General features: G+C 39.7%; 1 protein-coding gene across 1 annotated transcript in view; it reads right to left on the reverse strand.

The window, feature by feature from the left end:
* LOC139742037 (large neutral amino acids transporter small subunit 1-like) overlaps nucleotides 1-5,917 on the reverse strand; it is a 61,573-nt gene extending 55,656 nt beyond the window's left edge. Inside the window, exon 1 of the mRNA XM_071652598.1 lies at nucleotides 4,940-5,917. Coding sequence (XP_071508699.1) covers nucleotides 4,940-5,438 — 499 coding nt within the window. The 5' untranslated portion in view covers nucleotides 5,439-5,917. The remainder of the gene's footprint in view (nucleotides 1-4,939) is intronic.
* Nucleotides 5,918-16,426: the final 10,509 nt, after the last annotated feature.

Raw genomic sequence — 16,426 nt, forward strand, 5'->3', positions numbered from 1 at the left:
TTGATCTTCTGCCATTAATATGCCGTTACCATGGCAACGTACTTTCGGGTACTGTCGAAAAATGCGTCTTGCACATCTACAACCAAAGGCACACATCTGTACCAAGTTTCATGGAAATTGGGCAAAAACTGAGGAAGTAGTTTGCAACACAAAATTTTCCATCATTTTGGCTCATAATATGTGAGCTGTTACCATGGCAACAAACTTTTTGTCACTGTCAAGAAATGTGTCATGCTGACCTATATCCTAAGACAAACATTCAATATGAATTCCATGAGAATTGGAAGAACACTGATGAAGCAGTTTTGCCATGAAGCATTTTGCCCTATATTTTACCAATAACATGGCGTTACCATGGCAACGCACTTTTTGCCACTGCGGAAATATGTGTCTTGCACATTAACATATTCAGATGAACATCTGTACCTAATTTCATAAAAATTGATCAAAAACTGTGGGAGGAGTTCGCGACGCAAGATTTGTACCCATTTTTGCCCATAATATGCCGTTACCATGGCAACATACTTTTGGGTACTGTCAAAAAATACGTCTTGCACATCTACAACCCAAGGCACACATCTGTGCCAAGTTTTATGGGAATCGGTTGAAAACTGAGGAAGTAGTTCGCGACGCAAGATTTGCAACGGACCGACCGCCCGACCGACCGCCCGACCGACCGCCCGACCGCCCGACCGCCCGACCGACCGTCCGCTGATTCCTATATACCCCCTTCAAACTTCGTTTGGCGGGGGTATAAAAATGGAAAAACTGGGCTACTGGTCTGACAGACAGGTCGGACCAGTAGAAAAAAAAGTGTTAGTCTGCGGCCCAGGAGTAGGGTTCTAGATGTACAAGTATAACAAGAGCTGGAAAAGACCTCCATCCACAACATCCGCAGGATGTCATTGCAACATTCATAACTTTCAGTTGCTACACATGTACATGTGTAGGTGTGTATACATGTTGTACATTAAACTGTATTATACTGTATATTGTACATTCATACAGTTCTTTACCATGTTTATCTTACATGTATGACACTCTTGTTCAAACTCTCAACCATGTACAGTACATGTGATCAATTTAAAGGGATCGATAGTTTTGGTTGAGACTTAATTTCAGGTTTCTAACATGTTTTGGTGGAATAATGAGAAACCTCTTATAAAATATGAAAGAGCATGTAATTCCACGAGGAATTCAATGTTTATTTGATGAAAATTGGTTTTGAAATGGTTGAGATATCCAAAACACAGCGATTCTAATAAAGTGTGGGACCCACACTTTTTTACGATCGCATTGTTTTACTTTGTTTTTGGATGTTTCAGTCAATCTAAACCCGATTTTCATCAAATCAACTTTGAATTCCTCTTAGAATGGTATGCTCTGTACTATGTATTTCATAAGTGTTTTCTTGGTATCTCGCAAAAAGTTAAAAGCCTAATTCTCATCTCCACCAATACTGTACCATCCCTTTAACTCATGAAAAAGTGACCACTGAACCATCTTTTTGTTTTCTTTATGACATCTGTGTCCATTGGCTATATGAACCAACTACAATGACACTTAATTAAGGGTAGCATTACTTCTCTGCATTATGTGTATTTTTGTTACACGATAGAAGTTTCATGTACTCTCAAGGTATAAAGAGCAGGTGTACACTGTACACACAGAAAAGAGGTTTTGTCATTGTCAGTTTAGAATTGATGGTTACAGTACATTTGTATAGAAATACAAAATGTACATGTTGTACACTGTACAACATTAAAAAAAAAAATCAGACTGGAAAGAGTGAGAAAAATAATGATGGTATGGGGCAATTCCACGGTAACTCGCGTTACAAATAATGGGTACATTTTGGGGATAATGTGCCAATATCTTTGTAATTGGTAGGATCTACAAGTTACTTTTTTCATCATGGGTTAAGTAGACATACACCAACTAAATGAATCCAAAAAGAAAAATAAAGGACAAACATGTTGGGATTCTTGAATCATCTAATTTCGGTAACTCGCGTTACACAAAAAGGACATGGTCAATTCTATGAAGACCTCTTTTTGGAAAGTCTCCTCATACTAGACAATCTTGATAAAAGTTTTCCTACCTTGAATTGATAGTGGGTTAGGACTCATAAATTAACAATATCAAAGTTGAGTAACAATGACCTGGAAAAATGTAGGGAGCCTTTATGTCGGTAACTCGCGTTACGGTAACTCGCGTTACATTATGTCCACTACCACAGGGTGACACAAATTGATGACATACAATTGTTCTGATGGCACTGAATCTTGTGTTGAATAATCTGAGAAATGCTTATTTGTGTAGATACACAAGTAAAACGAATAAATGTTAAACAAATATTTTACTAATAAACCCCATAGAAGAGTGTGTTTAAGACTAATAAGAGCTTCACTCCTCATAGAGACCTTGAATATGTTTGAATATATACTAGATGATATAGGTGTATTATTACATTGTAAGTTTCAGAGTGTAAAGATGAAAAATGTTGAAAGTCTTTTTAAAACAAAACATAAAAGTATCAAACCCTATATACAAGTTTACGAAACAGCTTACAATCTTTCAAAAATTCAAATCCTATCTTTGTGAGGAGTGAAAACTAGTACATTTCTTTGCAACTGATTGACAAAAAGACCAGTTCGTAATTCCACTTTGTGCATGAACAAAAAAAGATCATTTGTACGAACAGGCATTTTGGTTTGTAAATTCACTGACATAAGCATCTGTGATGCGATGATTATTCATGCGATCCTTATCTAAATGATGCTTGCCAGCACATCCACCTGACAGCAAGAATGGTATTTTGCAATATAAATGGAAATAAGCTGTTACTGCATTCAATACAAAACAATGAAATGGATGCCTGCTAAATTATAAACTGATGGGAGTATTCTGATCCCCTGATCTAAATGCAAGTTCATTCTTTTTTTGAACAGAAGTTCCATAAATTGTTATGTCATGCAAGCTTATGCATTATGCTGCTTTGAAAACAAGTGAAGTGCCGAACCAACTGAGAAAAAAGAAAGGTCATTTGTACCAATGTGTACATGAGCAACAGTGTATACGAACTGGCTTATTACCCTACATCGACGTAAATAAGCACTGAATTGATCAGTGTTTTAGTAGTACAAATGTAGCCATGATAAAAAAGTCATGGGCGTACATACTCAAGCAGTATTCAAACTTACGACCTCCTGATCACCGGACAGGTGTCATCTCCACTAGACCACCGTGCTTTTGCCCGACAGCAAGTGCTGGTTCTAATCCTTATAACATGCAGTGGGTACTGCGTAATTATTCAAATTCATGAAATTCTTCCGTTGAGATGTTTTCATTGCAACTGATTGACAACTTGCCCTACATCAACGTTAATAAGCTCACTGAATTGATCAGTGTTTTATTAGTAGCCATGATAAAAAATCATGGGCATACATACTTGAGCAGGATTCGAACCCACAACCTCCTGATCTCCGGACAGGTGTCATCTTCAGTAGACCACCGAACAAGGATTAGAACCAACACTTGCTGTGCTTTATAGCATTCTGTAATAAAAATTCTGTAATACTGATGCAGGAAATTCAAAAGATAAATCTAATGGTCTCATTCACTGCTGGATACATGTACAGTATGCAGTGAAAGCCAGGCTAGACTCTTCAATGTGGCATGTGATCAGTGGCTTTGATGCTAATCACAGTTTATTAGGCTGCCCTCCTTTGTTTCAGTCCAGCATAGTGTGTATAGCACTGCATTTGATTGTTTTCACCACAATCTAGCTCAATTAAGTGCTAAAATTTGCTTATGTTGGGGGAAACTTGTGTTTATAGTTGGTAACTCGCATTACATGCCGGTAACTCGCGTTACATGGTAACTCGCGTTACACTTTTCATTGACATTTTTTAATGTGATAACAGTGTTTATTCAAGTCAACATCCTGTGTACAGTATCAGGGTGTGATGAATTTAGAAAATTATGATTCCCAACAAATTACCTCCACTGCTTCCTTCAGAATGAAAAATATTTCTTGTTTCGGTAACTCGCGTTACATGGCTCAAGGGCTGAACTTTCATGTGGTGATTAGAATTTTTTGAAGGTGGCATAAAAATTTCCTCATGGGAGACTGAAGTAGAACCAATTTGCTTCTTTAAAATAAATTAATTGAAGTGCTAGCAGAATTTTTCTATTAAAAAAGATTATATCAAGTTAAGCATGCATTTTAGCAATTTGGATGACTGAAAAATTGTCTTCAACATTTGCAGCTGTTTCTCGGGAATTATTTGACCAATTGATATAATTCTTTGAGTTTCTTTAACTTCAATATATGGGTAATACATAATGAGTAATTCTTTTGCAATATGATAAAGTTGAAATTTTAGTGCCATGTCCACATTCCCATGGAATTGCCCGTATAATGCAGAGGGCTTTTACATGTTATTTGTAGACAATAATTACACGTATGTAGCATTGCGACTGTTTGCATACATCTACAATGTACATGTACACTGTACATTGTAAAGTACAATGTGTGACAATCATAATAAGGGCCAGGGGCAGGGGGTTAACCCTCTACCCTACTGCCATTTCACAGCAAACATACAATTTACAGGTAGATACAAAATCAATACATGTACAATGTACAGTAAAATGCATTATTTGTAATTGTTAACCCACATGGCACAGCCTAACTGTGCCCAGCCAGGCCCATACTACCAATACATTGAGCCTACAAATGTACATTTTGCTTGCATTTGACCGAGTTGCTTTCACCTCCTACTTTGTTTACATTGCTGCTCCGGCTCCTTCCAGCTCTGCATATTCATGGGGATGCATCTATTGAGGTCAAAACAATGTCAATGACAATTCATTTTAGTGATTTCATCATAAAACACTCTTGAGAGGTCTTTCATATTAATTAATGATTACTTACTGATGCACGAGGCTGCCAGAATTTTAACAGGAATGTCTGGTGGGGGGCAGTCCAGCGTGAAGAATGGCTGAAGCAAGTACTTGCCAAAGGTCATAGCCACAACAGCCTGAGCTGTAGGCCGGATGATGACCAGTGTAACCCACAGTAAGAGGAAGGCTGGAAGAGGGCCAAAAGCTGTTAGAATGTAGGCATAATCACCACCAGACATGGTGATCATGGTTCCGAGCTCCCCGTAGCATAGAGCACCGATCATAGAGAAAATGCCGCATACCACCCATACTACCAGAGACATACCCGGAGAGCCACTGTACATTAGTACAATCTGAGGTGAGATGAAAATGCCAGAACCAATGATGATTCCAACGATAATGGTAATGCCATTAAAGAGAGAGATCTTGGGTTTTAGAACAATGCGATCACTCCCAGTATCGTCGCCATTTGCCACTGGGTCAGCAACGGCTGCGTTACCACCCTTCGCGGTCTGTTTTTCATCAGCCATATCCACCGACTTGGTTGGAGATTACCTCTAATAGAGTTGAGTAATTATTGGATATTATCTAATATAAATATCAAATTTCGATGGTGTATCATTTAAGTTACACAAGTCACAAGTGTTCCGTCCAACCTGAAAAATGACTGTAAATAGCCAAGGCCGAGTTCGGTGTGCAGAGACACAGCATGCAGCATGGACCCAGTCAGTTCCCAGCTAGCTTAGTATATCCGACGTAAACAACCCACACTCAATGAATGAACGCCACGTGAAAAGGCCGGTATGCTCAGATGTATGCAATCTCCGTCTTTTGCTTGTGTCGCCCGCCGTGTTAAGAACTTCAACAGCAAATATATCTCTAGTCAAATACCACAACAGGAGTAAACTTGCAGATCTCTAGATAACAATGACCATTTCACCTGGTATTTTCACAAATCAGTGTCAGTGAAGGACCGTCGATTCATTTCACAAAACAACAGCAGCCACATAGAAACAACGATCCCAACGCACGAGGTATAGTACGCCGCTACTGGTACACACACAGACAGAGCGAATACAGTACAACAACGTACTAGCGGTTGATCGAAAGAATGGGTGTGTGTGCGCGCGTCACGCCTGATTTGGCCCAGTGCTTGGAGCATGCATTGACAACATTGAAACCACGTGACTGTCGGCTTGTACGACTTGTACATAAAGGTAAAGCTCTCCGATGTACTCAGTAGCTGTGATCAAAGACATTCTTATGGATATAGCATTTGATCGAAATTTGAACAGATTTTATTTTGGGAGCCTGATGGTGGAGTTAGCATGGAGAAAAAAAACGCAGATTTTGAATAACATTTACTCCCCATATCTAGAATGGAATGTACACTCTTGCATCACCCTTTTGCTCAAGGCTCGTCACAGCGACATAGCCCCATTCATAAATTTACTTCCTAGCCGTTGATTGGTCCGCTGAGATTTTACTACACATACACACGTAATAACGTGCCGATGAGAGCAAAGCTGATCATAACGAAGTACATCCGCATTCTCTTTTGAAACCACGCTGCCCCGGCTGATGCAATAATTGCGGTGCCAAAGCAGTCAGTACATGTAACAACAATATTGCGGGATTTAGCTAGTCTATACACAGCACAGTGAATATCAAAACGTGCGCTATGCCTTTGTTTTCCTCCTCTTGATATTAACATGATTTGGCAGGAAATTTACGATCAGAATGTTGGTTCAACTACTGGGTGTTACATTTATTCCCATATATCAAATAACACTGACACAAAGCAATAGATGAATAGTGTAAAATTTTGTGGAGGTTATTTGAAAATAAAAGCATTAATCGATTTCATTAAATTCAAGAATAATTTTCATGTTAGGGTTCAGATTTTTCTCTATTTTCAACCTCCTGTATAAAAGTTTAGTTTTGCACAGGGATCAATTTTAGTGTGTATGGGAGTGTGTGGTCAACACCCAGACAATGGTCCTACTCATGAGGAATTCCACTATCACAGCTAGTTTTTATTCATCCTGAAATGTAGTGTATGCAAGCACATGAAAGTATGCGCTTACTTTTTTCCCCAGGTTCATGCATTTCACCCTTTACCATGAATTCAGACTAGCAGCGCCATTCATGTTCCTTGGAGATCGACTAGAGACCAGAAGCCTAGCCAGCAGAGCTCAGAACAGGTGATATTCATGTCCATTGTTCAGGGGCCAGGTTCGTACACACATCATTGGTATGTGTCAAAGTTAAAGTTTTGTACAGATGATTAAAATTTAACAAAAATTTGGAATCTAACTATTAAATCAATTATGGATTTAATGAAACTGATTTATAGTTCATTTTAAAATTACCTCTGAATTGTACACTATTCAGCTATTACTTATTATCAATGGCAGTGTTATGTAATTTTCTAGTTTTCGAACTATAAGGATCAAAAGTGGGATTTTTTTTTGTAACACGTAGCGTAAGATCTTGACATAGTCAAAATTCTGCCTTGCACGTTGTCTCTATCACTGTATAGGCTTGAACCCAAATCAAAGGAGGCTAAATTCACTCTCTCTATATAATGAGATAAACTTCACTTTCGAGCTAAGATGGGTATACATAGGGTGAAGTTGGACGCAACAGTGATTCTTTTTTTTTAACTCACACGGAAAAAATAACGTACAGTACAGTCCTTATAGTGATTGCATGCACGAAAAGTTAAGTCTTTATAGAGAAGTCATCCTCGGCGATGATACAATCGCCAAAAAACTCTCCCACTCATACATAAGAGGGGGAAATGTCATGATTGATATTGTCCTGTAATGATAATATTATCATATCAAATTTAACTTGCTGTGAGCTATGTGCGGACGCTTTGATGTGTTGACCGAGGAGATTGGTACAGCTGTATGGTACGTATATCTCTTTGACTTTGAATTTGTCTGGTCGTCTTGGTGTGGAAAGAAATAGCGAAAGTCTTTTTTCATGAATTTGAGACGGAGACAGAGACTCCAACTCTCCCGTTTTCGACGGGAGATCTCCCGCCGAAAGTCCATTTTTGCAAAGTCTCCCGTTCTCCCGTTTGAGATTTGATTTCTCCCGCCCTGGCTCTGTGTCTCCCGGTGGAAAGGATTTCTTACTTATTGCTATCGTATATGTCGACAAAATAAGCCTTATTAGCAGCAGAGAACATCTAGAACCCTAGGAACTTCGCTTCGCACACATCAACTTGCAGTCTCCCGTTTGCTAGGGGTGTCGGGCGGGAGAATCTCCAGATCAGAAGGTGCTTGGGGTTGGAGTCTCTGCGGAGATGTTTGAAAATGTATGACAACGATGACCGTCGATCTGTGGGAGTGGCCAGTTCAAGAGATCGAAACGCCTTCTAAGTCCATACTCATATAATCATCAATTGTTTTGATTGGATGTGTGCTATTATGGCCGTCGTGTATTATTCAGATACCTTTTATGAACTGGAAGATAACCGCGCGGGGATAAACAGTCAGGAAAGAGTATAGGCCTATACTTGGTGTTCAGTGTACACTAGATCATACTACGCCGATAAGGATGATGATTGTGTAGTGGTAGCAACACCTACTCACTAATTAATTAAGGTCGAATACACTATAGGAAATGAAGACATCGAGCACTCCGAGCGTACATTGTAGATTGGATGGTTTATTAGAGGCTCTGCACCAAGTTGTGGGAGCCAGTCACTGATGTGACGACGGTGAAATTGTGATACACTCTGCATTTTTACACAAAGAGCAGTCGGTATTTATACATGTACAGGAGGTGACTCACCTCTCTGGTATTAGACAGTGAAACAAACAAGTGGTCAGTGTTGTCAAGCGGTTACCTTGGAATTGTTTTGAAGAGAACCAGCGGGGAGGATTAATGACCCACAGAGAGAGGAGGAGAGAGAGTGAGAGTGCATGTGTGGAAGACAGAGATCAGAGGTCGGAGCGGAGAGGAGATTGTGGAGGAGAAAGAAGCAGAGAAAAGTTGAGCTGCTACAGTAGCTCCCCCCTAGTGAGCTTCTCGAAAGGTGAAGGAGAGATGTGAACGATAGAAAATGTAAAAGGATGCAGCGAGGCTAGAGCACATGTAGAAATTATAAAACGTACTGAATGGTTTGGAAAACGTACATGCTAACATTCGTTATGTTAAATTTCGTGAACCGTTGTAAGGCATGATACGCGCTATGTAATCGTATACATGACAATGCCAAAGTGAACGTGGTTCGAGAAATGCAAACGAACAAATGTCAATTATGCTGAATCGTTTCAAAGCAATGAACTTATCAAATTGTATGCGTCATTTACAATTAAAATGCATGGGATTTGGTAAACGTATGAACAATTGGAATTTGCACACAATAATTCTGTCAATTTACATGTTTTCGTTTCAAGATGACGATACAAAAATAATCACTGGCAGTTTGACGCGTGTCGTTGCAGGCAGTGTTTATAAACCGTGTTATCGCATATCGAAAGGCAACATAGAAATTTAGAGAATTAAAGCATGATCATCAGATCATAGTACAATTGAAATGTGCAAGGTGATGCTTACTTGACAGACATGATAAAGTAATCACGATACAAACGGTGAAATGAATGTCCAACACGAATTTCCTGAATATGACTGAGTCTTTTTATCTCTTGCGATTATAACGTGCTCGGGGATTGTCCGGCTATCGCGGTTGACGAAGACTAACTGTAGTCAGTAGGACGTACGTGGTGTGAGAGTCGGGATGGACGGATGCGATGTCGATGTCAGATTGTCAGCTATCAACGGTCTCTCGACAGGACAGTGAGTCGCCTGGAGATGTCGTGTTGATAGTCGGCAAGCTCGAGATGGCCAGCGGCAGCAGCGAGTCGTGCCGGTAGAAGCCGATGCGCGATGTGTTCGAGGTCGAGTCAAAATTAGGCAGAAAGCGATCGAGAGTTCGTGGCGGTCGATGCGGCAACGGTCGGCGAGGTCGAGTCGTATCGTGGCGTTGCGAGAGTTGAGCGATTCGTATCGCGGTGTGCCGTATCGTGTCGAAGCGACAGCTGTTGAGCAATTCGTATCATATCGTGTCGAGAGTTCGAGCGATTCGAATGGCGTATAGCGCGGTTGAAGGCGGGTCGTGCTGGCAGGTGTCGGTGTCAGTGCGGGGATTAGGCGGTCGTGGATGTCGATCGTGCGTGCCTGCCGAAGGAACCGTCGAGGCGTGCGGCGGGTGAAGTAGACGGCGGCCGTGCGGCATTGTGGCGGGCAATAACATGCAGCGTGCTCTTTGCGATGACATGTTCGAAGATGATTGCTGTTGGCTTGGCTGGCGATGTCGTCGTCGACTGCGTTGTGACGTACAAAAAATGAGCGTAAGTGCCGGTGTAAGTGACGGGGTCGAAATCGTCGTAAGATGTCAGTTCGTCATGGGCGCGATGAATTTCCCCGGCAGTAAGCGTAACATGGTTCAGAGAACCAGTTGAGTCGGGGAGTAGCTCATGACTAGAGAAGCGTGGTTGAAATGTCAATAGGTGTGTCGATGAAATGCGTGCACGAGATCGAGGGAAAGTCCTTTCGGTGAATGTATTGAGGGAGTGGCCGCGGGCTGGTCGAGTGCATGTGGCAGCGGGCCGGTGACGAGAAAAAGGAGCGATCCCGTTGATGCAAAGTTGAGTGGTGCATGTCGAAAAGCAGATTACAGTGATGCAGAAAATTGGCTCCGAGAAAGGGGAGATGGACTTAGGCAATCAGGAATATCCATCTCAAGGTGCAGAGAGGCAGTAGTGTCGGCAGCCATTGTTGACGCAAGCTCGGGCGTGGTTGGAGTTGATGTCGTGTCAGTCATGATTGCTGCGTTGTTGTTCGTAATACGGGGTCACCAATTTAGCGAGTGGGTATGATGATTGTGTAGTGGTAGCAACACCTACTCACTAATTAATTAAGGTCGAATACACTATAGGAAATGAAGACATCGAGCACTCCGAGCGTACATTGTAGATTGGATGGTTTATTAGAGGCTCTGCACCAAGTTGTGGGAGCCAGTCACTGATGTGACGACGGTGAAATTGTGATACACTCTGCATTTTTACACAAAGAGCAGTCGGTATTTATACATGTACAGGAGGTGACTCACCTCTCTGGTATTAGACAGTGAAACAAACAAGTGGTCAGTGTTGTCAAGCGGTTACCTTGGAATTGTTTTGAAGAGAACCAGCGGGGAGGATTAATGACCCACAGAGAGAGGAGGAGAGAGAGTGAGAGTGCATGTGTGGAAGACAGAGATCAGAGGTCGGAGCGGAGAGGAGATTGTGGAGGAGAAAGAAGCAGAGAAAAGTTGAGCTGCTACAGATCCATGACATACCTTTCAGGCTGCGAGATGCTTTTAAGAGCGCCATTACCAGGGTTTAAAGATTTTTGTATCCCCTGTTGATACTGATAATACATAACACTGTAATCACTGGTGTCTGGATAATTCTGAATAAGTCAAGGAGAAAGCAAGTGATCAGGGGAAAAATAAAAGCCTATATAAGACTCTCATGAGAATAAAAACAATGCCTTTCGGAAGATAATTTGACAAAAAAAAAAACGAACGAACAAACAAACAAACAAACAAAATGTAACAGAAAAAGAGATACGGGTCATATAACAGGCGTTGAAAACTCCCAGCCAGTTGAGCATAGGTATAGGATCGCATGGTTAGGACTTTGGAACTTCGCCAAAGAAAATCTCCCGCTGGGACTTTCCACTGTGTCGCAAGTTCCTTGTTTTTAAACGCCACCGCCAACCATTAAATCAAAATAATGTCTCTATTCAGTCCAATCTAAATATATCTTAAGTCCGTGACAGAATAAAAACATACACTATAACCCTTTTTTTTAAACAGAAGAATGGCATAAACGGTATAATATTGTGAAAGGAACAGCATGTTATATGCATTAACGAAAATTAATATTATGATGAAATAATGATTTTAACAACGAAAGAGATCACCAATTACAGAACAATTATGTAATAGATGTAGCGTTAAGGACGAATCTGTTCAAAACATCAGACGAGAAAATGAATTCAAAATGCCCTCTTTGTGGTAGCAAAATTTCATAAATTGATACATATTCATAAACTTAGTGCAGGGAGGTGAGAGTGTCACCTCCTTGGTTAGTGATGGGACTACATTAATTGTTTATACGCATAAACTGATCCCTACGAGAACCATCAGAGAACATTTTTTACGTAATGTTGCCTTTTATTTAGGAAGAAGAACTTAAAGTTGATATTCATCGGCACATTCATACAATCTTAAACCGTAATCTTGTAACGATTAGAGAAATTGAGAGTTTGATTTGTATATAATGTGTATAAGGGCTAGACAATCAACATAAAAAATGGCTTTTTATCGGCTGCAGAGGGCGTTCTCGCAGCAGAGTGCTTTATATAAGGCCTCACGCTCCTTTTCTGGGCTCCCATAGAAACCTGTGTTAAATGCAGCATATATTCCATGAATCATAAAATAATAATCGAATCATAGATTTTTTTTTTTTTAATTGAAGCAGATGAAGGGAAATTTTCTCTGCTTTCAAGCAAACAACATATTTTGGGATGTTTTCCAGCTCTAAAAAAAAGTTAAGAGCCTCCATACGAGACTAGTCATCCAGTCACTCTCAAAAACGATAAAAATAGCAAATTACCTCGTACATCAATAAAAATTCATTCAAAATACAAAAACCCTGATTCACACAACTTCTTCATAGCCTGCAGAAGCTTCTGTCCTCAAGCAATGTCAAACTCTACCAAAGATGGCAATTTTCCACTTGACTGATTTTAATGATTTTTTTGGTAAAAAATAACATTACCTCATCTTTGTACTGCCTTCCCGGTAGGCAATGCGCGAGTTGAATTAGGAGCGTGAGGCCATAAGGGCACAGAGTTCTGTGGTACAGGGCTAAAAAAAGATGCTGTAAAATATAGCTTAAAGAATTGAGGTAATTCATCATCACTAACCTAGATAAGTGAGATATACCCTTTCATCCATCAAATTTCCATGGTGGGTTCATCAGCTCAAACTCTGTCCAAGGGTCCGCAAAGCAAGACTACGATTTCTTTTCACAAAAGAAAAAATCACCTATTTTCTGTACATGCTCCCAGTGAAATAATTATAGTCCCTTTAAATTCCATGAGAAAAGCTTTCATGTTCCAACCAAAATGCAGTTTGTAGAGGAATGCTTTTTTTCATTTTGTGAAGCGGTCAGGGACATTCCATTTTATTTACAGGTGTGAGCCCTACAGGTCACCTCTCTGCTTGCTGTTTACACGAGTTTGAGCTGATGAAAATTGAAGTGCTCAGATGTTAAACCGTAATCTTGTAAAAAATTAGAGAAAATTAATTACGAGAGTTGATAGCATTCTTAGTGTACTATAACTCTATAGGTGAATTTTTTTCCAGTGGTTATGTCGCGGAAAAAACAGAATAATCCCCCGAGAACAAAAGAATCGGAGACCGAGAGTTATGTGGAAGTAAGAGAACAATATATAAATTGATGAGAGAACATAGGTGGCTTTCCACTTGGTGGTTATGTCCAGGACCAGTATCCATGCGTATCACGCCAAGTCTGGACAGGTGTACGCGTTGCTGCTATAGAAGGTGATTGTTTTTGATGCAATACATCTGTATCTACCATTTGCAGATGAAACAAAAACCCAGCTTTATAGTGCTTCAAAATAGTTCTTGAATGTGAGTTTGGGATAGAAAACACCAATGTAAAAATCTTAATTAGTATAATCAATGTTAAGGTTTGTTAAATATACAAAATGCGAACAATAGTTAGGCCTATAATGATTTTTTTTTATAGACTAAACCGTTCATTGCAGCTATGGTTTATTGAGAAAAATTATGATATCTCCTTATGTTTTAGGACTTATTGCAAAATGTTTACATGATAGGATATAGCATGCACGTATCAAGTTATATCTTTGAGTGTGGACGTGTGTGTGTATGTGTGTGTAAGAGAGAGAGAGAGAGAGAGAGAGAGATGTAAGATATGTTTTGGCATTCACATGCTATGAACCCCGAAACAAGGGTGCCAGGTAAAAATGACAGAGGTAAAAATGGCAGGGGTAAAAATGGCAGGGGTAAAAATGGCAGAGGTAAAAATGGCAGAGGTAAAAATGGCAGAGGTAAAAATAGCAGGGGTAAAAATGGCAGGGGTAAAAATGGCAGAGGTAAAAATGGCAGGGGTAAAAATGGCAGGGGTAAAAATGGCAGGGGTAAAAATGGCAGGGGTCAAAATGGCAGAGGTAAAAATGGCAGAGGTAAAAATGGCAGGGGTAAAAATGGCAGGGGTAAAAATGGCAGAGGTAAAAATGGCAGGGGTAAAAATGGCAGAGGTAAAAATGGCAGAGGTAAAATGGCAGAGGTAAAATGTCAGAAGTAATGAGAGCGATTTCGTCAGATATAAACGTATGAAGAGGTCTTGAATGATATCCTAGTCAGAGCAAAATGTATTTCTCGAATTAACAAATCCAAATTGCAGATTTGAAGAATATTGATTTAATCATGTTTTAAAAAGATTAGAGCACTCTCATTATTCTGAGTTTGATTCAAGTGCAGTGGCGTAATCTGTCTGTGTGCAGAGAAATAATAAACCAGCTAAGAGCCTAGTAGGCCTATGGGAAATTATTTTCATTATTCAGTAATATTGTTGTTGTTATTATTATTATTATTATCATTTATCATTATAAGGGCGTTCCAACAATGATGCAAAACCCTTAAACAGTATAATCCTACGTTGTTTCGCCCAATGAAGTTATCACACACACACACACACACACACACACACACACACACACACACACGAACCCACTTTTGGCATAAACATAAAATTATACGCAGATATACATACTCTCACATACACACTCTTACACAAACGAATTCCGCTCACGTCCAGGCTAGTATATTGTCATTACTTTTCATTTTTTGAACTGTTTAGTGTAAAGAAGTGAAGGAGACATAGTCGAAGCAAACCACTAATTTTTCACCTGTTCAATATTATTTTCTCACATTCAGGTTTCGTAGGAGCCTGTTTATCTCACAAGGCCTGATCACGACATAATGTAGAAGTAAAAATACAAAACGCAAAAAATAAACTACAGCAGATGTATCGGCAGACATAAGTAAACTCTTGCAAAATATTCTATTACATTGTTCAAGTATCACATGGCGCAAAAATAAATAAGCTCTTGCAAAATATTTTATTACATTGTTCAAGCATCACATGGCGCAAAAACAAATATCTCGAAGTTAAATGAACACTTTGTAGTCACTTTACAAACTTATGCCTATTAAAACTGGAGACGAACTTTAGCAATAAACTGTTCTAGTGAGAGTAAAAACTGATAGTTTGCCATGGGATTTCTTTCAATCATTGTTGAATGAATCCGCAGGCGAAAAAATGTAAATGTTTGATGCCTTTCAAACTTAGCTGTTGCTCCAAAGTCAGATTCCATTATGTTATCAACATGGTGTGTTGCTAAAGATTGGTAGATTCAGCCACCGAAAATGACGTTGTTCCCTCCTTATGCAACAACAGTAAGAAAATCCAATCCAACCCCATCCAGGTATAGATTGAAATCACCGCCTATGACACTATGATCGCGATTCAATTTACACAGGGATCGCTGAAGCTCTGCAAGACTCTCTTTACATGTGCCGCGGGGAGAAATGTAACATTGCCCTTTTAAATTTCTCCCAGTGGTAACAGAAACAGTAAAAGATCCCTGCCAATTTTTCATACCTGCATGTCTGTTATCAAGCAATTTTATTTTCAGAAGTTTGCACACTTTTTAAAATACTTATTAACCTAGTATAGGACCTACCAGATCTAAAGTAAGTTTGATATTTTACGGACAAGATACCTATAGAGCTGTATAATATTTTAATATGTCCATTTTTAGGTGTATACCGAGGCTCATCTTTTACTGATATAATTGGATTGTTGCCTGGCCGAGCATTTTTCAAGTTACATGAGTGTCCCATATTTCTCCCCGGTCTCCCTGTGCTTTATTTCAGGAGAAGGCACGAAAAGCGCGTATTGCGAGAAAGGTGTCAGAAACATGAAGAAAAAAAAATTCTCTGTCACTTTTACCTCGTCCTCTTGCATTTCAACGACTAAATTTTATCAATGGCATGTTTTATCTCTATCATTTTGACCACTGACATTTCGACCACTGACAACTCTACCTCTGACATTTTTACCACATAATTATTTACCTCTGCCATTTTTACCGCTGCCATTTTTACCTCTGCCATTTTTACCTCTGCCATTTTTACCCCTGCCATTTTTACCCCTGCCATTTTTACCCCTGCCATTTTTACCCCTGCCATTTTTACCTCTGCCATTTTTACCTCTGCCATTTTTACCTCTGCCATTTTTACCTCTGCCATTTTTACCCCTGCCATTTTTACCTCTGCCATTTTTACACCGAACCGAAACAAGTGAGACTCCACTAATTCTGCCTAAAATGAACC

The sequence above is a fragment of the Diadema antillarum genome, unplaced genomic scaffold (genome assembly GCF_040938485.1).
Source record: "Diadema antillarum isolate AM-2024a unplaced genomic scaffold, OU_Dant_1.0 seq00000975_RagTag, whole genome shotgun sequence".
Lineage (NCBI taxonomy): Eukaryota > Metazoa > Echinodermata > Echinoidea > Diadematoida > Diadematidae > Diadema > Diadema antillarum.